The sequence below is a fragment of the Lissotriton helveticus genome, chromosome 3_1 (genome assembly GCF_964261635.1).
Source record: "Lissotriton helveticus chromosome 3_1, aLisHel1.1, whole genome shotgun sequence".
Lineage (NCBI taxonomy): Eukaryota > Metazoa > Chordata > Amphibia > Caudata > Salamandridae > Lissotriton > Lissotriton helveticus.
This window is the reverse complement of record NC_136061.1, coordinates 356965021-356983488: the sequence shown is the minus strand read 5'-3', so window position 1 is coordinate 356983488 and position 18468 is coordinate 356965021. Positions and strand designations below refer to the sequence as shown.

General features: G+C 44.6%; 1 protein-coding gene across 10 annotated transcripts in view; it reads right to left on the bottom strand.

The window, feature by feature from the left end:
- GIT1 (GIT ArfGAP 1) overlaps nucleotides 1-18468 on the bottom strand; it is a 534945-nt gene that overhangs the window by 217182 nt on the left and 299295 nt on the right. For all 10 annotated transcript variants that reach the window (XM_078680041.1, XM_078680045.1, XM_078680044.1 and 7 more), the window contains exons 9-10: nucleotides 1502-1550; nucleotides 636-708 (exon numbers count right to left, since the gene is read on the bottom strand). In XM_078680041.1, coding sequence (XP_078536167.1) covers nucleotides 636-708; nucleotides 1502-1550 — 122 coding nt within the window. The remainder of the gene's footprint in view (nucleotides 1-635; nucleotides 709-1501; nucleotides 1551-18468) is intronic.

The window sequence follows — 18468 nt, the reverse complement described above, 5'->3', positions numbered from 1 at the left end:
CCTACTACTCCAGCCTTGCTTGCCGCCAAAAAATGTATAGCTTTTTCCCACTGCTATCACATTACTAATGAGTTAATAAGGGCACACATGTGGCCTTCATTGCCAATAAAGTGAATGTCAAATTGTAAGCCAAAGTAAAAAATATTTCTATTACCATCAGAATTTTTTCTTAAGAGATAGAGGTGGAAACTGGCTACTTCACAATAAATAATCAAAATAACGATTTGGGAATGCCCATGTGGCCAAATATCTCCCGCCAGGCATAAAGATGTACTCCTAATATGGATTGGAATCTTGTTTTCTCATACTTGATCTCCACCTTCTCTAAAGAAGAAAGTTCTCATCTGAATTTTTTATTACTTTATATCTCAGAGTTCCTATATTGTGGTAAAAGATAAAATGGTGTTCAAGTTCATGCAGCAGAAATAAGTTTTCTAAATATATCAGAAAAAATTGTTATGCACATAGTTTTCAAATAATAATTTTGCCATGTGTTTTCACTCAGATAATTTGAGCTATTACGGCTTTCTGTGTTAATAAATATTAAAGATTAGCTGTCAAAGGCCGTCTCCAACCTTTCTTCATTCTACTATGGGTCCAATTCACTCTTTATAAGTTACAGTCCTGCTTCTTACCTGCATCATTTTCTCGTCGGTCAACTTCATCATAGACATCCATTGCCAACTCTTCAAATAGATGGTTGCTTAACTGCAAGAGGAGGAAGGAGTACACAGTTAACATTTGATCTGTCAAACACAGACCACAGGGTGGTGTGTCCATGTGGGTACTTAGTGCTGTCTGTCCAATTGAGTACAAAGTGTAAGCCATGCAACTGAAAAGACAGTGACGGAGACCCAACTGGGAACAAACAGTGGTCTGTACAAATGGGAACAAAGCGTGGACTGGGATTAAAGGGTGGTGAGTCTTTCTGTGATCCAATATTGCTGTGTCATATTAGTTTCATTTGGCATGCTTCCCAACAATGTGGGCTGTCCATTGCATAGTGTGGGCTATCCACCAGAGACCAAAAAAACACAGCCTGCTCAACAGAAACCATAGTGTAGTATGTCCATATTAGATATAAGAGCCACCTACCTCCCTGGATATACAAACAGTTGGTTAAACTAGAATCCAGGTTTGTTCCTCCAACTGGGAACAAACTATCTTTTGTCCAAATAAGTGGCCAGTATACTGTTCCAGAAGTTAGAAAGGGCGTCTGGGGTGAAAGTCCAAAGAAGAATGAAATGTGCTGTGACCATATAGTACCAAGTAAGAGAGGCTCATACTAATTATGATCCAAGTAACTAATGTGTCCTTAACCCGCAAGAAAATAAAAGAATCTGCTTAATGTGTTCTCAAGTCAAGAATGATGGAAGGAAGCAACCCTGACTTTGCAGCATCCCTATGACCAAACGAGACAGAACGGCAAAGCACAGTGGAATCTTATTTTGAATTAATGAGTCAGCCCGAGAAAATAAAGACTAATAACATTAGTGCTTACCGCTTGCAGCTTCTTTTTGGCAGCTTTTGCAAGTTCTGATAGATCCAAGCTGTGCAAAAAGACAATGTTTCAGAATTTCTGTTCTACCTCTACAATGCAATAAATTAACACCACAAATCATTAATCACTATTTGGCGCAGCAGAATATGTATTTTGAGCACAATCTAGACAAGGATAAGAATGAGTGCACCTATCTAAAGGCCCAACTGGAAAGCAAACTAAGCCTGGGGTCTTGGCGAGAAATAAATGGGTCCCCTTGCTTACAGGTGCAGAATTTCAATAAAAGTTGAAAGGGCCATTCCCTTCTAGTTTTATTCTGTTCAGTTATCGGTCATAATTGTGGTAAACATCAACCGAAGCTGAGCACTGACATTGGGGAAAAAGAAGAAATCCTAATAAAAGAGTCCCCAGTGCTGTAATTCTGAATATAAAGGGGTGGGGATTTAAACCCATGTGGGGGCTCTCATGGCTCAAACCTCTTTGCAATGTTGGGCATCTGGAATCTCTGCACATATCCCGCCCCCCTTGATTATCATAACCACCTCACTCCTCATTTTCTTTTTTTTTTGGCAGAGTTTTATATAGCGCGAACTAGAACCGAACCGAATCAGTTATCAGAGCGCTTTACATAGCACCAGTTACGTTACATGAGGACACACTTTCATTTTAGGCACGGGGAGATTAAGTGATTTGCCCAGAATCACAGGGTTTTTTTTTGGCGTCGTTACCGAGACTCGAACCAAGTTCCCCAGGTCCGAGGTCGAGCGCCTTAGCCGTTAGGCCAACCCCTCTCCCCAAACTTCGATGTTTGACAGCATCTTCTTAATGAGTGGCAATGTGAATATTTCCACACAAATGTGTTCCCAATCCCAACTTTCGAGACGGGTACTGTCCCCATCATAAGGGTTCCCGACAATGGGTGTTTCCTCTTACATCCCATAGAGTAATACAAGCACCAGTGAAATGTGGATTGGTGATTGTGATTGTTGGGCACTCCTGCTCATTCACTGACAACAATCAAAGCACAGCTGGGGCATAATGCAAGAGATGATTAGACAGTACCTCTGGGGCAAGCCCTTCTGGCGAACTCTATCTCCAAGAGTAAGCAGTGAGGAAAGAACAGGATAAAGGCAGGTGTTAAAAAGCATTAGAACATGATCTCAAACACAGGCAGGTCTATAGACACTCTCGCAATAAAAGCAGAAGCTATCCAGCAGTAAACTAAGGGCACACACTCTCTCAGCTCTTCCCCTCTCTCTGTCAATCACCGTGAGGGAACAATCAAACACTGGTGTGAGCTAATGGCACAGTAGACCTGCCAACTTGAAACAAACAAGTATTTGCAATGCAATAGGTCTCGCATTTGCGAGAGTTTGAGCTATTGGCATTGTAAATGACAATGCCTTTTATTTATGTATTTTGAAAACCTGCATGTGGTGCTTAAACACACATTTTGTACTTGTAGTCCTTGTTTACAGGAAGTAAGGCTGGCAGTAAGTAAAAGAGGCACAGTTGCTGCCAACCTTGCTTCTTGTAAGCAACGACTAGAAGTACAAAGTGTGTGTTTACGCACACTTGCAGGTTTTCAAAACACAAATAAAAGGCATTGTCATTTACAATTCCAATAGCTCAAACTCTCGCAAATGTGAGAACTATTGCATTGCAAATGCTTTGCTCTGAGACTGAAGCAGCAGCAGCCATTAGAAGGCAGGGACTGAGCCCCCACCCCCTCAAAAACAAAACCTCCAAAGCTGACTGAGGCTGCCGCCAAAGTCCTGGGGTGTTTTCAAATTTCTTAATTGACACTCGCTGCCTATAGTCTGCAAAGCGGGCTGGAAACCCACTCCGTGCAGGGCGTTCCGGCTCATCCTCCCGCCACTGTTTGTTATCGGGTCTTCACTGGTTACAGTGCTATTTATCGGGTCTGGCACAGTCATGCATTAGCCTACATGAATTCTTATGGTACATTCAAAATATCAGCAGATTAACAATTCATTTTAATTTTTTTGTTCAAAAGTTGCATTTTGTTAGGGTAATGAACATTGCTTTTTTCATATAAAGGGTGTGCTATTCGTCGTTCTACTTCTTTCCATTGTTTCCTGTGCTTCACAATAACCCTCCGGTTACTGCTTTCACATACTAAGCACCTTCTGCTAGCCTTTCTTTCAGGACCCTTGTACACTCTCTCTCTTCCACTGCGCATTACAATGAATACTGCTGTCCCCACCTTTGCCAAATGTACATATTGTACATAAGATTGTCTCACTCCGATGAACAAGTATTTTACCCTCTCTATGTTGTAAATAGGATTAATGTCCTGAATGCTATTTTATTATTTACAGCATTGTTTGGGTTTACTCATGTTTTCCTGTCTATGTAAAGCGCCCTACCATATGGGTCTCGTTTGCTCTTTGCAAAATGCATATGTCAAAAATCCACTGCTATATTTTTGGCAGAGCTGCTGTGGATGCATTCTATGCCAGCACTTACAATTCCCCTGGCCGAGGGCCATTTGCCAGATCTTGTTCCAGTAAGGCTGTGTGTGCTAGGCGCTTTAGCTTAGGTGCTCTTGGCTTTTTCATTCTTTTTATTAGCAATAATTTTAGGCTTTCTTGAATATTCCTCCAAATGAAGAAAACCCAACAATGGAGAACACAATCCTAAAGCCCACAGGGTGGCAACTCTCCTTTTTGGAGACACGCTAACACGTTAAGACCAGTTCTCCAATTAACCCCTTACAATTTTTCTGGAAATTACACACCAGAATCTGGGGTCAAATCCTAGGGACGGTTACCAAATAAGTTATCTTAAATTCTCAAAAAATTAGGGAATTGAACTGTAATACAGTTATTTTTAAAAACAAGCCTGGAACAATGTTTGGAGCTGCAGAGAAATGGGCAAGCCAGAAGATTCATAGGCAGAGCTCTTATAGAACAAAGCCAGGGGCGTGGATTGGCATAAGGACCCAAAGCATGAGCACAGCCGTCGAGAGAGTGACAAAACAAATGTCATTTAAAACCAAGATACTTTTTCACATGAAAATGGAGTTAAACAAAAGCGCATTGGTTTATATCATTGAACTGACATTTATTAAAAGTAATAGTTTTCAAACATGCACTTGGAAACATTTAAGAATTCCCTACTTCCAAATCCTGACAAAACTACCATCATGGGAACCAATAGATGTCAATTTATCAATGCATTATATACATGGACAATATTCTTGTATATGACAAAACATTTTCTATTAAACCATATACAAGTTAGGTTTTTATTTAGCATACACCAGGATCTGTTTTAGTTCAAAGTGTTTATAGATTTGATACTGAAAACGAGTAAGAGTGCAGTAATTTGCTTAGGATCACATTTTTCTCAAAGGCAAAGCTGGGATTGGGACCAGGATTTCCACTTACACACTGTGCAATTCAGCCACTGGATGAGTAGATCATTCTCTTATTTCTTTAACACAAAACGACTATGTTTTGTCTTCAATTATTTAATGACTATAATTAGTATTATTAGATTTTCAAAAGCATCTGGCTCTTTTTTGATTTGCCAAGAGTATAGGCTCTAAGCCTATACCAGTATTTGTATTTGTAATTACATTTATAAGGCGCACAGCTACCCACATGGGGTCTCCCGGCGCCGCTTGAAATATCGCTAAGGTAGATCTAGCAGTTGTCATTGAGGGAAGAGCCAGATTTTAAGGTCTCTGCGAAATTTCATCAAGGATGGCTCAAGTTTCAGTGTGACCGGGAGAGAATTCCACAGCCTGGGAGCCAAACAGGAGAAGGAGCGACCGCCCATTCTCACCAGTTTGAAATGCGGGATCAAAAAGTTCCCTTGGGATGAGGATCTAAGAAGGCGAGATGGAGAGTATTATTGGACGAGAGACTGTAGATAGGCCGGAGCCAACCCTTCCTTGATCTTATGCATAAAGCAAAGGGCTTTAAATTTAACCCGGCTTTCAATGTAGAGCCAGTGTAAATCCAGTAAAGATGTACCAGTAAAGATGAACATATATAAATGTAAGTGTCTGCCCGTTTAGACCTGCAGGGCACCTATTTGAGGTAATCAATTGCCCACAGGTCAAAAAAGACGGGTTCTGTAGGAAACTCCTGGGGTTACCGCCATGTAGTTCCCACTTTATTATAGATGAAGAGCTGGGGCTCAATTACGTCATGGATGATGTTAAGTTGGCTTCACTAAGCCTCTGGCTTCTGATCTGGACCAATGAGAAAGCCAGTCTCAATAGGGATAATATTGAGGACTGTTTGAACTGTGCCTATGGTCATAATATACCCGGCCTCGAAAAACCTACTTGCCAACTCGCCCGTTCTGGCAAGTTGACATAGAACAGGTGCTCCATTTCGTCAGGAAGTGAAGTAGCAACAAAGATGCCTTAAAATCTTGTTTTTATCTTGTCACATTTGCTGCTTTGGGTTCAGCGACAGAGATCAGAAATCAGTTTGCAATTACTTTTCGTTCTCTGACTGCAGAGTTTCAGGATTTTGTAATGTGGACAGCCTGACCTGCAGTACGACGTGTGAAATTAAAGGCTGTTTTTCCGAAGAAGCATTAAAGTAGCTAATAATGAATATGCTACTTACCAGTATGCATCTGTTCTTGGCATGTAGGGCTGCTAACATTCATATCTGTAGCATAGATCGCCGCCTAGTGTTGGGTCCGGATGATTGCACATTGTTGTCCTGGAAGAGTCTTCGAAGTATCACGAGATAGGTGGCTCCTCCCCTGGACTACAGTGCGCATGGGCATCGACTCCATCCCCAGATTGTTTTTAGCCATTGTGGCAAAGATGGAGTTTAACAGTGAAAGTGATGGCCATGCTAGAGATAAAGTGTAAGTATAAAGTCTGCACCCGCTACGGGCGCCGGGGAGGAGGGCGGGCGATATGAATGTTAGCAGCCCTACATGCCAAGAACAGATGCATACTGGTAAGTAGCATATTCAGTTCGAGGCATGTGGGCTGCTAAATTCATATCTGTAGCATAGAATACATAGCAGTCCCTCCATTAACGGCGGCCGCCCGTGCCAGCTGCAGAAGTCTGAAAAAGTGTTTTAAGAACAGTCTGTCCTACAGCTGCCTGCTGTTTGGAATGCACATCCACACAGTAATGTTTGGTAAACGTATGTGGTGTAGACCATGTGGCTGCTCTACAAATGTCTTCCAAAGGAATGTTACCAAGGAATGCCATGGAGGCCCCCAACTTGCGTGTGGAGTGTGCCCTGGGGGGGACCGTTAAAGTGCGCTTAGCCTTCTGATAGCAAATCTGAATACACTTAACGATCCACCTGGCTATTCCTGCTTTGGAAATGGGGTTGCCTTTGTGCTGAGCTGCGAAGGCAACAAAGAGTTGCTGTGTCTTTCTAAAGGGTTGTGTTCTGTCAATGTAGTACATAAGCGCTCTTTTGACATCAAGCGTATGGAGCATCCTTTCTGCTACTGTTTCTGGGTTGGGAAAGAATGCGGGCAGTTCGATAGTTTGATTGACATGAAACTGAGACACCACCTTAGGGAGAAATTTGGGGTTAGTGCGCAGCACCACCCTGTTTGAATGAATCTGTATAAATGGCTCTTGGATGGTGAGCGCCTGTAGCTCACTAACACGTCGTAGAGACGTTATGGCAATGAGAAAAGCCACTTTCCATGTGAGGAACTGAAGTTCACATGAATGCAGAGGTTCAAATGGGGGACCCATCAATCTGGTGAGCACCACATTGAGGTTCCACACAGGAGCTGGCGGGGTTCTGGGAGTGATGACTCGCTTCAGCCCTTCCAGGAATGCTTTAATGGCAGGCACCCTGAAGACAGAGAGATGCTGCCTGTTTTGGAGGTAAGCCACTATGGCGGATAAGTGTATCCTAATGGAAGCGTATGCTAGATTGTATTTGTAAAGATGCAACAGATAGCAGATGATATTAGGAATGGAGGCATCGAGCGGGTTAATAGCGTGCTCGGTACAGTAGATGACAAACCGCTTCCATTTTGCTGCATAGCAAGCTCTGGTAGTGGGCTTCCTTGCCTCCCGGATGATGTCCATGCATTCAGGGGGCAAATCAAGGTAACCAAATTCTAAGACCTCAGGAGCCAGATCGCCAGATTGAGCTGCTGCGGATCTGGGTGCTGAATGTCTCCACGGTTCTGCGTCAAGAGCCGGGGTGTGAGGTGCAGTCTTTGATGCGGTACCACAGAGAGTTCGAGGAACGTGGTGTACCACGGTTGTCGCGCCCAGGTTGGAGCAACTAGGATGAGTGTCATCGAGTGTTGCCTTAGCTTTCTTGCCACCAGCGGAATGAGAGGCGCTGGGGGAAAAGCGTACGCAAATCTGCCTGACCAGTTCATCCATATCGCATTGCCCTGCGACTGTGGGTGAGGGAACCTGGCGGCAAAGCTTTGGCATTTTGCGTTTTCCTCCGTGGCAAACAGGTCTATCTCTGGATGACCCCACTGCTGGAAGTACGGGTGGAGTACTGATGGATGTATCTCCCACTCGTGCATTTGGTGGCTGTACCTGCTGAGCAGGTCCGCCATCTGATTGTCCGTGCCCGGGAGGTGTTCCGCCATGAGGAAGATGTTCCTCTGAATGGCCCACTTCCACATGCTCTGAGCCAGATGAGACAAATGTGGAGAGTGCGTACCTCCCTGCTTTTGAATGTAGTACATGGCTGTCATGTTGTCCGTCCGGATCAACACGACTTTGTTGCACAGATGTACTTTGAAGGACTTGAGTGCCATGAAGATTGCCATCAGTTCCAAGTAGTTGATGTGCATCTTCTTTTGTTGCGTTGTCCATAGTCCCTGCACCGTATAGTGGAGCACATGAGCCCCCCATCCTAGGAGAGACGCGTCCGTTGTTAGAGTAATCTGTGGCACAGGCTCCTGGAACGGTCGGCCCTTGCAAAGGTTGTGTAGATTCCACCAATGCAGAGAGTTGTATGCCCGACACGTCACCAACACTAGGTTGTTCAGTTGTCCTTGAGCCTGAGTTCACTGATGCGCTAAGCATTCTTGGAGCGGACGCATATGGAGTCTTGCGTGCGGGACTATGAAGATGCAGGAGGCCATCATGCCGATCAACTGCATGAACACTCTCGCTGGGAGTGAGTGTTGTGGTCTGAACTTTTGGATCAGCGACTGGATGTTGGCGATCCTCGCTGGGTTTGGCTGAGCTGTGGCAGCCAGAGTATTGATAGTCGCGCCTAAATACTGCCGCACATGGGCTGGCTGGAGGTGTGACTTCGGGTAGTTCAGTGTAAATCCTAGATTGTGAAGGAGGTGAATGGTGTGGGTCATGTCGGCGGCGCACTGCTGGGCTGACTTTGCGTGCACGAGCCAGTCGTCCAGATAAGGGTAGACATGTATACTCTGTCTCCGAAGGTGTGCCGCCACTGTCGCCAGACATTTTGTGAACACTCTGGGAGCAGTGGTCACTCCAAAGGGGAGCACATTGAACTGGTAATGCCTGTTGTGGATGGTGAACCTGAGGTACTTTCTGTGGGAGGGGTGGAGTGGTATGTGAAAGTAAGCATCTTTGAGGTCCAAGGTTGCGAGGAAGTCTCCCTGTTGTAACAAGGGAAGAACTTGCTGTAGTGTCAACATGTGAAAGTGTTCCGAAAGAATGTACTGGTTTAAGGGGAGGAGGTCCAGAATCGGTCTGAGCGAGCCGTCCTTCTTTGGGATTAAGAAGTACAGGGAATAAACCCCTGTGCCTTCCTCCTCCACCGGCACGAGCTCTATTGCGCCTTTTTGCAGCATCACTAGAACCTCCTGCTGCAATAAGTGCAAGTGCTCTGCTGACATAGGACGGTGTTTTGGGGGCATGGGTGGTGGGGTGGATGTCAGTTCTAAACAATAGCCGAACTGGATAAGTTTCCTGACCCACCTGTCTGTGGTGATGGACTTCCAGACGGGCAGGAACTGTTGGAGTCTCCCCCCGACAGGTGTTGGATGGTCGGGGGCAGTGACAGGGAGTCACTGTTTGTTGGCGGCAGAGGTACGGGAACTGTTGTTGCCTCTGCCTCTACCCTTGGCACTGTTTCCTCTGTATCCACCTCTGCCCTGCTTGCTGTAGGAGGATTGTGCGCCACTTTTATTGAATGGCGTCTGCTGCGACATGTGCCCTCTGTTAACACCTCGAGTGCCTGAGCGACGAAAAGTGTTCCCTCTAAATTGTTGTGACTGGAGAGCCCCCATGGACTTGGCAGTCTCGGTATCCTTTTTAATCTTCTCCAGGGTGGTGTCCACCTCTGGGCCAAACAACCTGTCTGGATTAACGGGTTGGTTGAGGATAGTAGTTTGTATCTCTGGCTTGAACCCCGAGATGCGGAGCCATGCCTGACACCTCAACATCACACTAGTGTTGATCGCTCTCGCTGCTGTGTCTGCAACATCTAGCGCACACTTTATAGCAGCGTTGGAGATGAGCTTCCCCTCCTGGATAAGCATTTCAGCTCCCTCTTTAAACTGGTCTGGGAGGTGTTGTAACAGCTGCTCTAGGGTGTCGTAGTGTGCCCTATCGTATCTGGCCAAAAGAGCTTGCGTGTTTGAGATGCGCCATATGTTGGCCGCCTGAGCTGCTACCCTCTTCCCAGATGCCTCCAGCACTTTTGACTCTTTGTCTGGGGGAGGAGCTTCACCCGTCGTCTGGGAGTTTGCCCTCTTGCGGGCATTAGAGACCACCAAAGAGTCCAAAGGCAACTGGCCCCGTATGTAGGTGGGGTCGCCAGGTGCCGGTCTGTATTTCTTCTCGATGCGTGGGTTTACCACCCGGGATCTTGTGGGTTCCTTGAAAATGTCTGCCGCATGCTTAAGGACCCCTTTCAACATGGGGAGAGTCTTGACAGTTTTTTCAGCAGTAGAGAAAGTGTCAAAAAGGAAGTCCACTTCCACGGGGTCAGCATGCATCTCCACCTTATGGTTTGCAGCTGCCCTTTCGATTAAGGCATTAAACGCTGCAGAGTCCTCAGTGGGGGACTGTTTCACGTGACCTGTGGATCCTGGACCGTCTGCTGGTCCCCTTGATCACCAGTATCCATCCAGGATTCCTGCTGCTCATCAGGCTCTGTATGAGCAGGGAAGCTGTACTCCTCATCTTGGTCACCTCCATCCCCATCTGAGTGCGTGGGTGAAGGTGTGGCACTCCGCCTATGCTGAGGAAGAATCTGTTCCACCAGAACGGGGGTGTCTGCTGCAGGCTTTTTACGTTTCAGAGGAATTGTAAAGGACTGCAAAGGTTGCGAAGTAATCTTCCTTTTTGTAGAGCGTGAGTTTGCTGGTGTCGGCATCGATGAAATGCTCCGACCGTTCTTCAACCAAAGGTTGTCGAGGACCCACTGACCCAGCCGGTGGAGTGGACGTCGACACGGTGTCTTTGGGCACTGACCGCGGTGCAAAGGCCTTCGGCGCCACCTTAGGCGGCAACGTGTAGACGAGCGGTGCCGATGAGGCCTTCGGTTTGTCTTGTAGCTTCGGCGCGGAAGGAGTCTTCGGTTCCGATGCTGAAGCCTTGACCTTAAGGCGCTTGAGGGAGTCCGAGACCTGCTTCGTAAAGGAAGCTGACGGTTTCGTCGATCCGACTGATGTCCGTGGTCCGCCCCCTGGGGAAGACCCGAGCGTGGCCGACTTGTGGGTGTCCGGTCGAGGAGCACTCGTGACCGGTGCGTCCGTTACACTGTCCACTACCGTAGACGTCGATGCCGATGGCTTCGGATCGATCGGTTTCCCTTTAGGGGTCACGGCCCCAGACCTCGGCTCTGCGGCCTTCACCGACTTCGCGTCGACGGGCCCCTTGGTCTTCGGCGCGACAGACCTTCCCGATGCAGGAACGGCAGTCTTCTTGGGCGTCGGCTTGTCTCCCTTGGTAGACTCCGACCCGATGGGCTTCTTCGAGCTTGGCTCCGCAACCACCTTCGGCACCTTAGCCTGGTCTGCAGCGTGCGCCTGTTTGGGGGCCCCCCAAGACGACGGCGTCGGCACCGGAGCGGACGTCTTCGTTTTCACCGGTACCGAGGGTTTCGGTTTCGTTTTCTGTAATGGCGGCTCCGCGGAGGTGTCCGTAGCCGAGCCGGAAGGCGGGGCCGTGGATCGAGGTGTAAGGTCGTGGGTAAGGCCGCGTGGCGACCCCGTGACCTGAGCCTTCGTGAGAGTACGAACGGGGCATAGCTCATCCTCCGAGCTATCTTCCATGGCCCCATATGCTTCGTCGTCGTCCCCTACCTTCGACGATTTCTTCAACGTCGGGACTGTGGTCGTCAGCTCCGTCTTCGGACTCGACCTCCATCGGGGTAGGGGAAATCTGCAGGTGACGCACTTGTTCGTCTTCCGCGGGGTCATCAAAGATGTCCACCGGTGCTAGAGCCGATCGCTGGGCCTCAAGGCGCGCCATGCGCCGAAGCTTGATCGTTTTTTTCGATCGAAATCTGGAACAGGCCATACAGTTGGCCTCGTCGTGGTCCGGCGACAGGCACTTGTTGCACACAGGATGGACGTCGATGTGTGGGTACTTGGATCCACACACGGGACATTTCTTGAATGGACTCCGCTCCATGCCGTTGAAGTCTTGCTGCGTCGACTAGGCCCCGATCACCGAAGAGTCACACGACCCCCCCGGATATCAGACTCCACGAGCTGGAAGATAGACGGGACCGAACGCAAACAATACCGACGGTGCAAAGAAGGCCTTTTGGCCTTGAAGAGTTCTATAACGATTCCGAACAGGAGACGTCGAAATCACATCCGAACCCAATGGCGGAAAAAAACAATCTGGGGATGGAGTCGATGCCCATGCGCACTGTAGTCCAGGGGAGGAGCCACCTATCTCGTGATACTTCGAAGACTCTTCCAGGACATCAATGTGCAATCATCCGGACCCAACACTAGGCGGCGATCTATGCTACAGATATGAATTTAGCAGCCCACATGCCTCGAACATCAACAGTACAAACATTTCAAAATATATTTCAGTAGTTGTGAAAGCCCAGTGAGAAAAAATTTTAAAAGCAAGAAAAACAAATCAGAAGATTTTACGTGGTGGTGTGCAAATGATAAATGTTTTCTGAAACACAATTGTACAGATAACTGTTAATACACTATTTGCATTGCTTATTTTTTAAACCTGTTTGTACTATCTATTGTGCTTTTATGGCCAAATAAAGCTTGATTGATTGTTAGAATATTAATAAAATTAGCATACTGCATTTAATAAACACGTATGACAAGTTAAATTAGTTTGACATCATGTATATGTAAAATCCCTTTTTAGAGAAAAGTAAACGTTAAATGTAAGGGAATTCAGGAGTATATTTTTCTGTTAATATCACTACCTTCCCTGATTTCACAAACAGTTTGGCGTAAAGAGGGGGTCAGCTACTTAATGATTGTATTTGTATTTATTTAGTTCATGTTTGATCTCATGCCAATAAGACACAAACATTAAAACCATAGATATTTCTAATAGTACATGTAAACCTGATAAAAGCATGCACAACTTTGATGAACATTACCCAAACGCCACATTGTTGTCTTAGTTACTATTTTTTCGTATTAACTCATAAATCAGCACACCGCCCTTTCTGCACACAGTGTAAATTCCAAACAGAGTTTTTAACTAAAAAAAAAAGACCCATAAAGAAATGAACTCAAACTGCAAACAAAAAAGCCTCAAGATCATACAATATAATCCTGATTTATAAATTCAATAAACCCTCAATATAATGTCCAACCTAGTAAGTTAAGCGCTTTATAGGAATTAAAATGCTAAAATGCAAGCAAGGATCCAAATACACTCACATTTAATAAATGTGCGATGGTGCAACTTAAAATAATCCATACAACATGGAAACTTTAAAAAATCTACAATGTCCAGCACAAAGCCACTAGGATTAGGAGCCGAGGCAATAACAATGACTGTAGTGAAGAAGATTAGCAAAACAAAGAGGATTTGGACACCCAATAAACGTTGACAGAGATTTCAGGTCTTCAATGAGATGAAAATTGTACATTGGTTGCAAAGAAAAAACACTCTTTTAGATTTCATGGACAAAGCTGTTCTGTGTTTAACAGGTTTTGTCATTTAAAAGGGAAGGAAAGGGCAGGACCTGTGATGCTGAGCCTGGCTCTACTTTGGTTTGCTATTCCCAAGAGACCAGGGACGGGTCAGAGACAGCCATCTGGCCAGAGATGCAGGCGTGAAGCTTACTTGGCTCACAAAGAATAATCTGCTGTGGTAGTCTATCTGCTGCTGCTGCTACCAGAGCGAAGGGGACACCGGGTGACATATGGGAATAAAGAAACCAGAAAAAGAAAAAAAAAAGGTATGGCTTAATGTGGACATTGGGGGGCAGGGGTGATTAAAACATCTTATTTAAGTGAGAAAAAATGGAGAGCAAATGAAAGAGCGAGGAAGAGTATGAGGATGAGATACCGAGGAGTATCAGTATCCCGTATACATGGACAAAATTATTCTTGTATATGGCACAACATTATTTTCTATTAAACTATATACAAGTTAGGTTAGGCCATGTCCAGGATATAGGCTAGAAAAGGAGTGAATAAACATGGAGGGACCCTGTATGGAGGCAACGGGATTTGGGTGGCTGCAATGTTCTTGCATTACCACAAATGAAATAAGCATTTCCAAAGCTAAAAAGTTGTTGTTTTTTAAGCTGTTTTTGTGGTACAAAATGTTTTAATGATTGCATTTTTAAAGCATATGCAAGATAAATTAAAATAATAAAAGTTAAAAAATGCTGCTATGTAATGTGGCCGCTGTGTGATTAATTATATATATATATATATTTTAAACTCAGGAAAACCGTGAACGTTGTGTCTGGCCAGAATTTCTTTTTTTTTAATAAAAAAGGAGAATGTAAACAAATAAAAGAGAACCTATGAAATGAGTAAAGGAAAAACTGACAACTAAAGGTGTGGGCAATCAGGCCAGGCAATGAAGCACACATTTTTATGTGGATGTGCGTGTGATCGCAGGCCCATCAGAAGGGTTGGGGGGATGCTTAAAGGATTCATTTTTCACTAGGTCCCATGCTTTCTGAGGGACTTCCGCTTGAGCTCCAGCATTTATTAATAGATTCTAAAGCAAAGTAAAAGGCAGCTAACAGCTATTACCATTAAATGGCATAAGGTAATGGATCTTCTGTGTTTTCTCTATTGAACATTTTATTAAACTTTGAATGAGCTCATCCTTTGAAGGGTCCTATTTTAGTTTGTTGACCTCAGCCTCATAAAATTTCTGACATACCTGGTGATCAAGCAAAATGTCAACCACTCAAAGGGCAGTACAGCCTTTGGCTGAAGTTGATGGATTTCTTGCCACATGTTGTATGCTGCAGTGGGAGGAAGCAAAATGTGAATGATGAGGAAACCAATGGCTGCAGAGGACTGACCAAAAGCCCGACCTACCAACTTTTGAAAAATGGTCACCTTGAAAGGATTAGGCAAAGCCTAGTAGGGGATGGGGTTTTGTACTGAGCCCATCCTAAAGCGCTTAAACATAACACCTTCCATCTCCAACACCAAAAAAAGACGAAACAAAACTAAAAGGTACCGAGGATTCTGCTGATGTCCTAGTGAGGTTTCTAAAAGACATTGACCTCGGGGAGCCTGCAAACAATTTAGCTGAAAACCTGCTCTCTGCAAGGATTGCCAATAAACTGTGCGCACAGCGTGTGGGATCGGCTCTGCACCAGGCGATTGCATGAAGGGAGTGGCTATCGGGTGGGTCAGTAAGTTTAAAGGTCTGCAAAGTCAGTCTCTGTATGTATATTTACAATGTATTATTCAAATTTTATTGATTGCAAAAGTCCGACAACTGTCTTAACCAGCCATACCAGACTAAAGAAAGAGGAGAAAAGAGCTATAAAGGAGGGGTTGAGAATTGGAGAAATAGATCTTAATCATACAGGCAAAAAAAAAAAAAAATTTGAAAGGAGGAAGAGTAGGAGTGTGAGGATCGGGTGCAGTTCAGAATGAGAAGGGACATTTGACACAAACCCTATTAGGCACGGTGGTTTCAACAACTGCCCATTTAGAAAAAAAATGTGGAAACTGGTTCAAGAGATGCATCTCTAGAACTGGGTTCCACTTTGTTGTGCTTCTACGAGAGCACCTGGAACCTTCATGAATACCAAATTTAGCCTTGAAGACCACACAGAAAGCCACTGCTGGGCATTTCCGGTGCATGTAATACCTTGTGGCTATGAATGCCCCCTACTGATATCAGCGGTGATCTTAGTGACTACTCCAGCATACTACACCAATCGCTACCTGGCCACTACTTTCATGGAGTTCTTTGAGTGGGCCCTGCTAAAGTAACTATGGAGGCTAATTAGACATCACTGCTGCCACCTTTATCGGTCACTGCTAGTACTGGAGTTTGTGTACCATCACACTGTTATACACTGATGAAAATAATTTTAAAACTATGCATATTTCCAAGCTTAGTGATCCCACGTGAACCTTTCTGAATCACTAAAGTATTTTCGTTTGATTCACAACTTAGCGGTACCAAACACACATAGGCACCACATATTCAATCACAAAAACACCCATACCCATTAGAAACAAACTTCACAGTACAGCACAAAACAGTGAGAGTAACGTAAGTTCATTGGTGCACAACCTAGTGCACAATCACAAGCATACGAGGATGCTAAATAATGCACAGGCTTTAAAATCATTTTATAAACATGCGTATGAAAATAAAACGGACATAGTCAAAGAGGTACAACCCTATACGAATATTAACACACACAAAGGTGAAAGCAATGCAACAGACAGTTGCTCTTCATGGAGCAAGTTCATAGACACAGATAAAGGTGCATTTGCACTGCTAACAAAATAAGCGAAGAGAAAATAAGAATCGAACATGACCCCCCTCCCCCCACCCTATCCAGGGCAAAGGGTAAACGGAACACGTAGGCTGGAAAAGTCTGATTTTAAATATCCTTCCATTAACCATTGTCTGATTGGTTACTTCTTTGGATGCGTAAAAAGACGGACACAGGGAGGGACTCTGTTACAAATTCATGTTAGAATAATTTGGTGGGGAAACAAGAACAGCTGAGCGTAGTAAACAATAAACTAATGACATCTGACTTTGGGAGCAGCAGAGTTCCACAAGCCTTGCTGCCTGGTCAGAACAGCCTGAAGGTCAAATTAAGTTCTCAGTAAGCGGGATCCAAAACAGAGATGGGCAAACTAGCAAATTCATTTGCAAAAGTTAGGGAGAGCAGAGAGAACGGTTAGGCATGGTCCCAAAAGACAACACACAAGCTTAGCCTTAAAAGAGTTTTCAAGTAAATTATGCAACCAAGAATTTAAAGTATGAAAAGTCTTTCAAATTAGAAATCATAAATTTTCTAAGAACTATTTTCCATAAAGTCAATTGTATTATATATCTGTAGTCACTAACGTTTATACAAATAAATAATTCCTAAACATAAATATGGAAAAATGTAGGAATCCCCCACCAAAATGCTACAAGAGGCATGCCAACACACTCGTGTATAGCGTACACCAAGTCTAAAAAGGAAAGAAATATTTTAGTCTGAAGAACTTTAAATCCTCAGGAAAATGCCTGAAACTGCTTCAATTGCCAGATACAATAATTGAGAATGAGGGAGGAGAGTGACATCCCTCCACATACGAAATTCAACAAATTACATGAACTATATCTTACTAAATGGTGGCAGCTCTGTCTATGCTCGTGGGAAGGAGGTCAAGGAGTATTCATCAAAGGCACCACGAAAGACTTGTACATCCCCCAATACAAGTGGGTGACATCTGGGATGTAAGACCTGCTACCAGGATCCAATGACGAAAAGCAGGGCAAGTCAGGCTGTAATAAGTAGGCTCCCTCGTGGAAAGAAGATCCTCGCTGTGCAGTAACTGCCTGCACTTGCCATTGGTTCAGTGTTGACTACTGGCACAAAGCCTACCAGATCAGACACATAGTTACTGCCACAATACCCATCTGAGGGGGATAGGTGTACTGATCATTTTAGTGTGAGGGAAGTTATGTTTACAGGAAAAACTATTTTATTTGGCCAAGATTACTTGGTAAGATTTATCTGAAGGGTGCTCCTATGCATTTCTTTCATTTTTATCCCATCCCTAATGCACATTGTATCTTTGACTAGTAAAAATGAAAGGTTGCATATTTTCATTTAACAATTATAATGATGGAAATACAATGCCATCTTGATCAACAACCTCTCAACTAAATGAAGAAGAAAAATACTATCTGTTCTGCTTTTTTGTTCCTAATGTAAGAAAAGGAAAATGCTATTTACCAGTATGCATCTGTTCTTGGCATGTAGAGATGCAGAGTCTCACACTGTGCATTAGATCGCCACCTGGTGTTTGGCTTGGATGATTGCATGTTGTTGTCGTCTTGGAAGAAGTCTTTGTAGTCATGAGATAGGTGACTCCTCTCTTGGACGATAGTGCGCATGGGCATCGACTCCATCCTTAGATTGTTTTTCGCTATGATGGGAAATGATGGAGTTAGAAGAAATAAAAGGGATGTCCATGTGTGTAATATCTAATTAAGATAGAACTGGAACAGATACAGGTCCCGGGGAGGCGGGTGGGCGTGTGAGACTCTGCAGCTCTACATGCCAAGAACAGATGCATACTGGTAAGTAGCATTTTCCGTTCGAGGCATATGAGCTACAGATCTCACACTGTGCATAGATCGTACAGTAGTGTCTCCCCTAGCGGTGGTCACCTGTATCTGTTTCAGTAGTTTGAAAGAGAGTTTTGAGGACAGCTTGGCCTACAGCAGCTTGCTGCTTGGCTTGCACATCAACACAATAGTGTTTCATGAAGGTATGTGTTGTAGATCATGTTGCTGCCTTACAGATGTCTTCTAGGGGAATGTGCCCTAAGAAAGCCATGAAGGCTCTTAGTTTGTGTGTGGAGTGCGCTC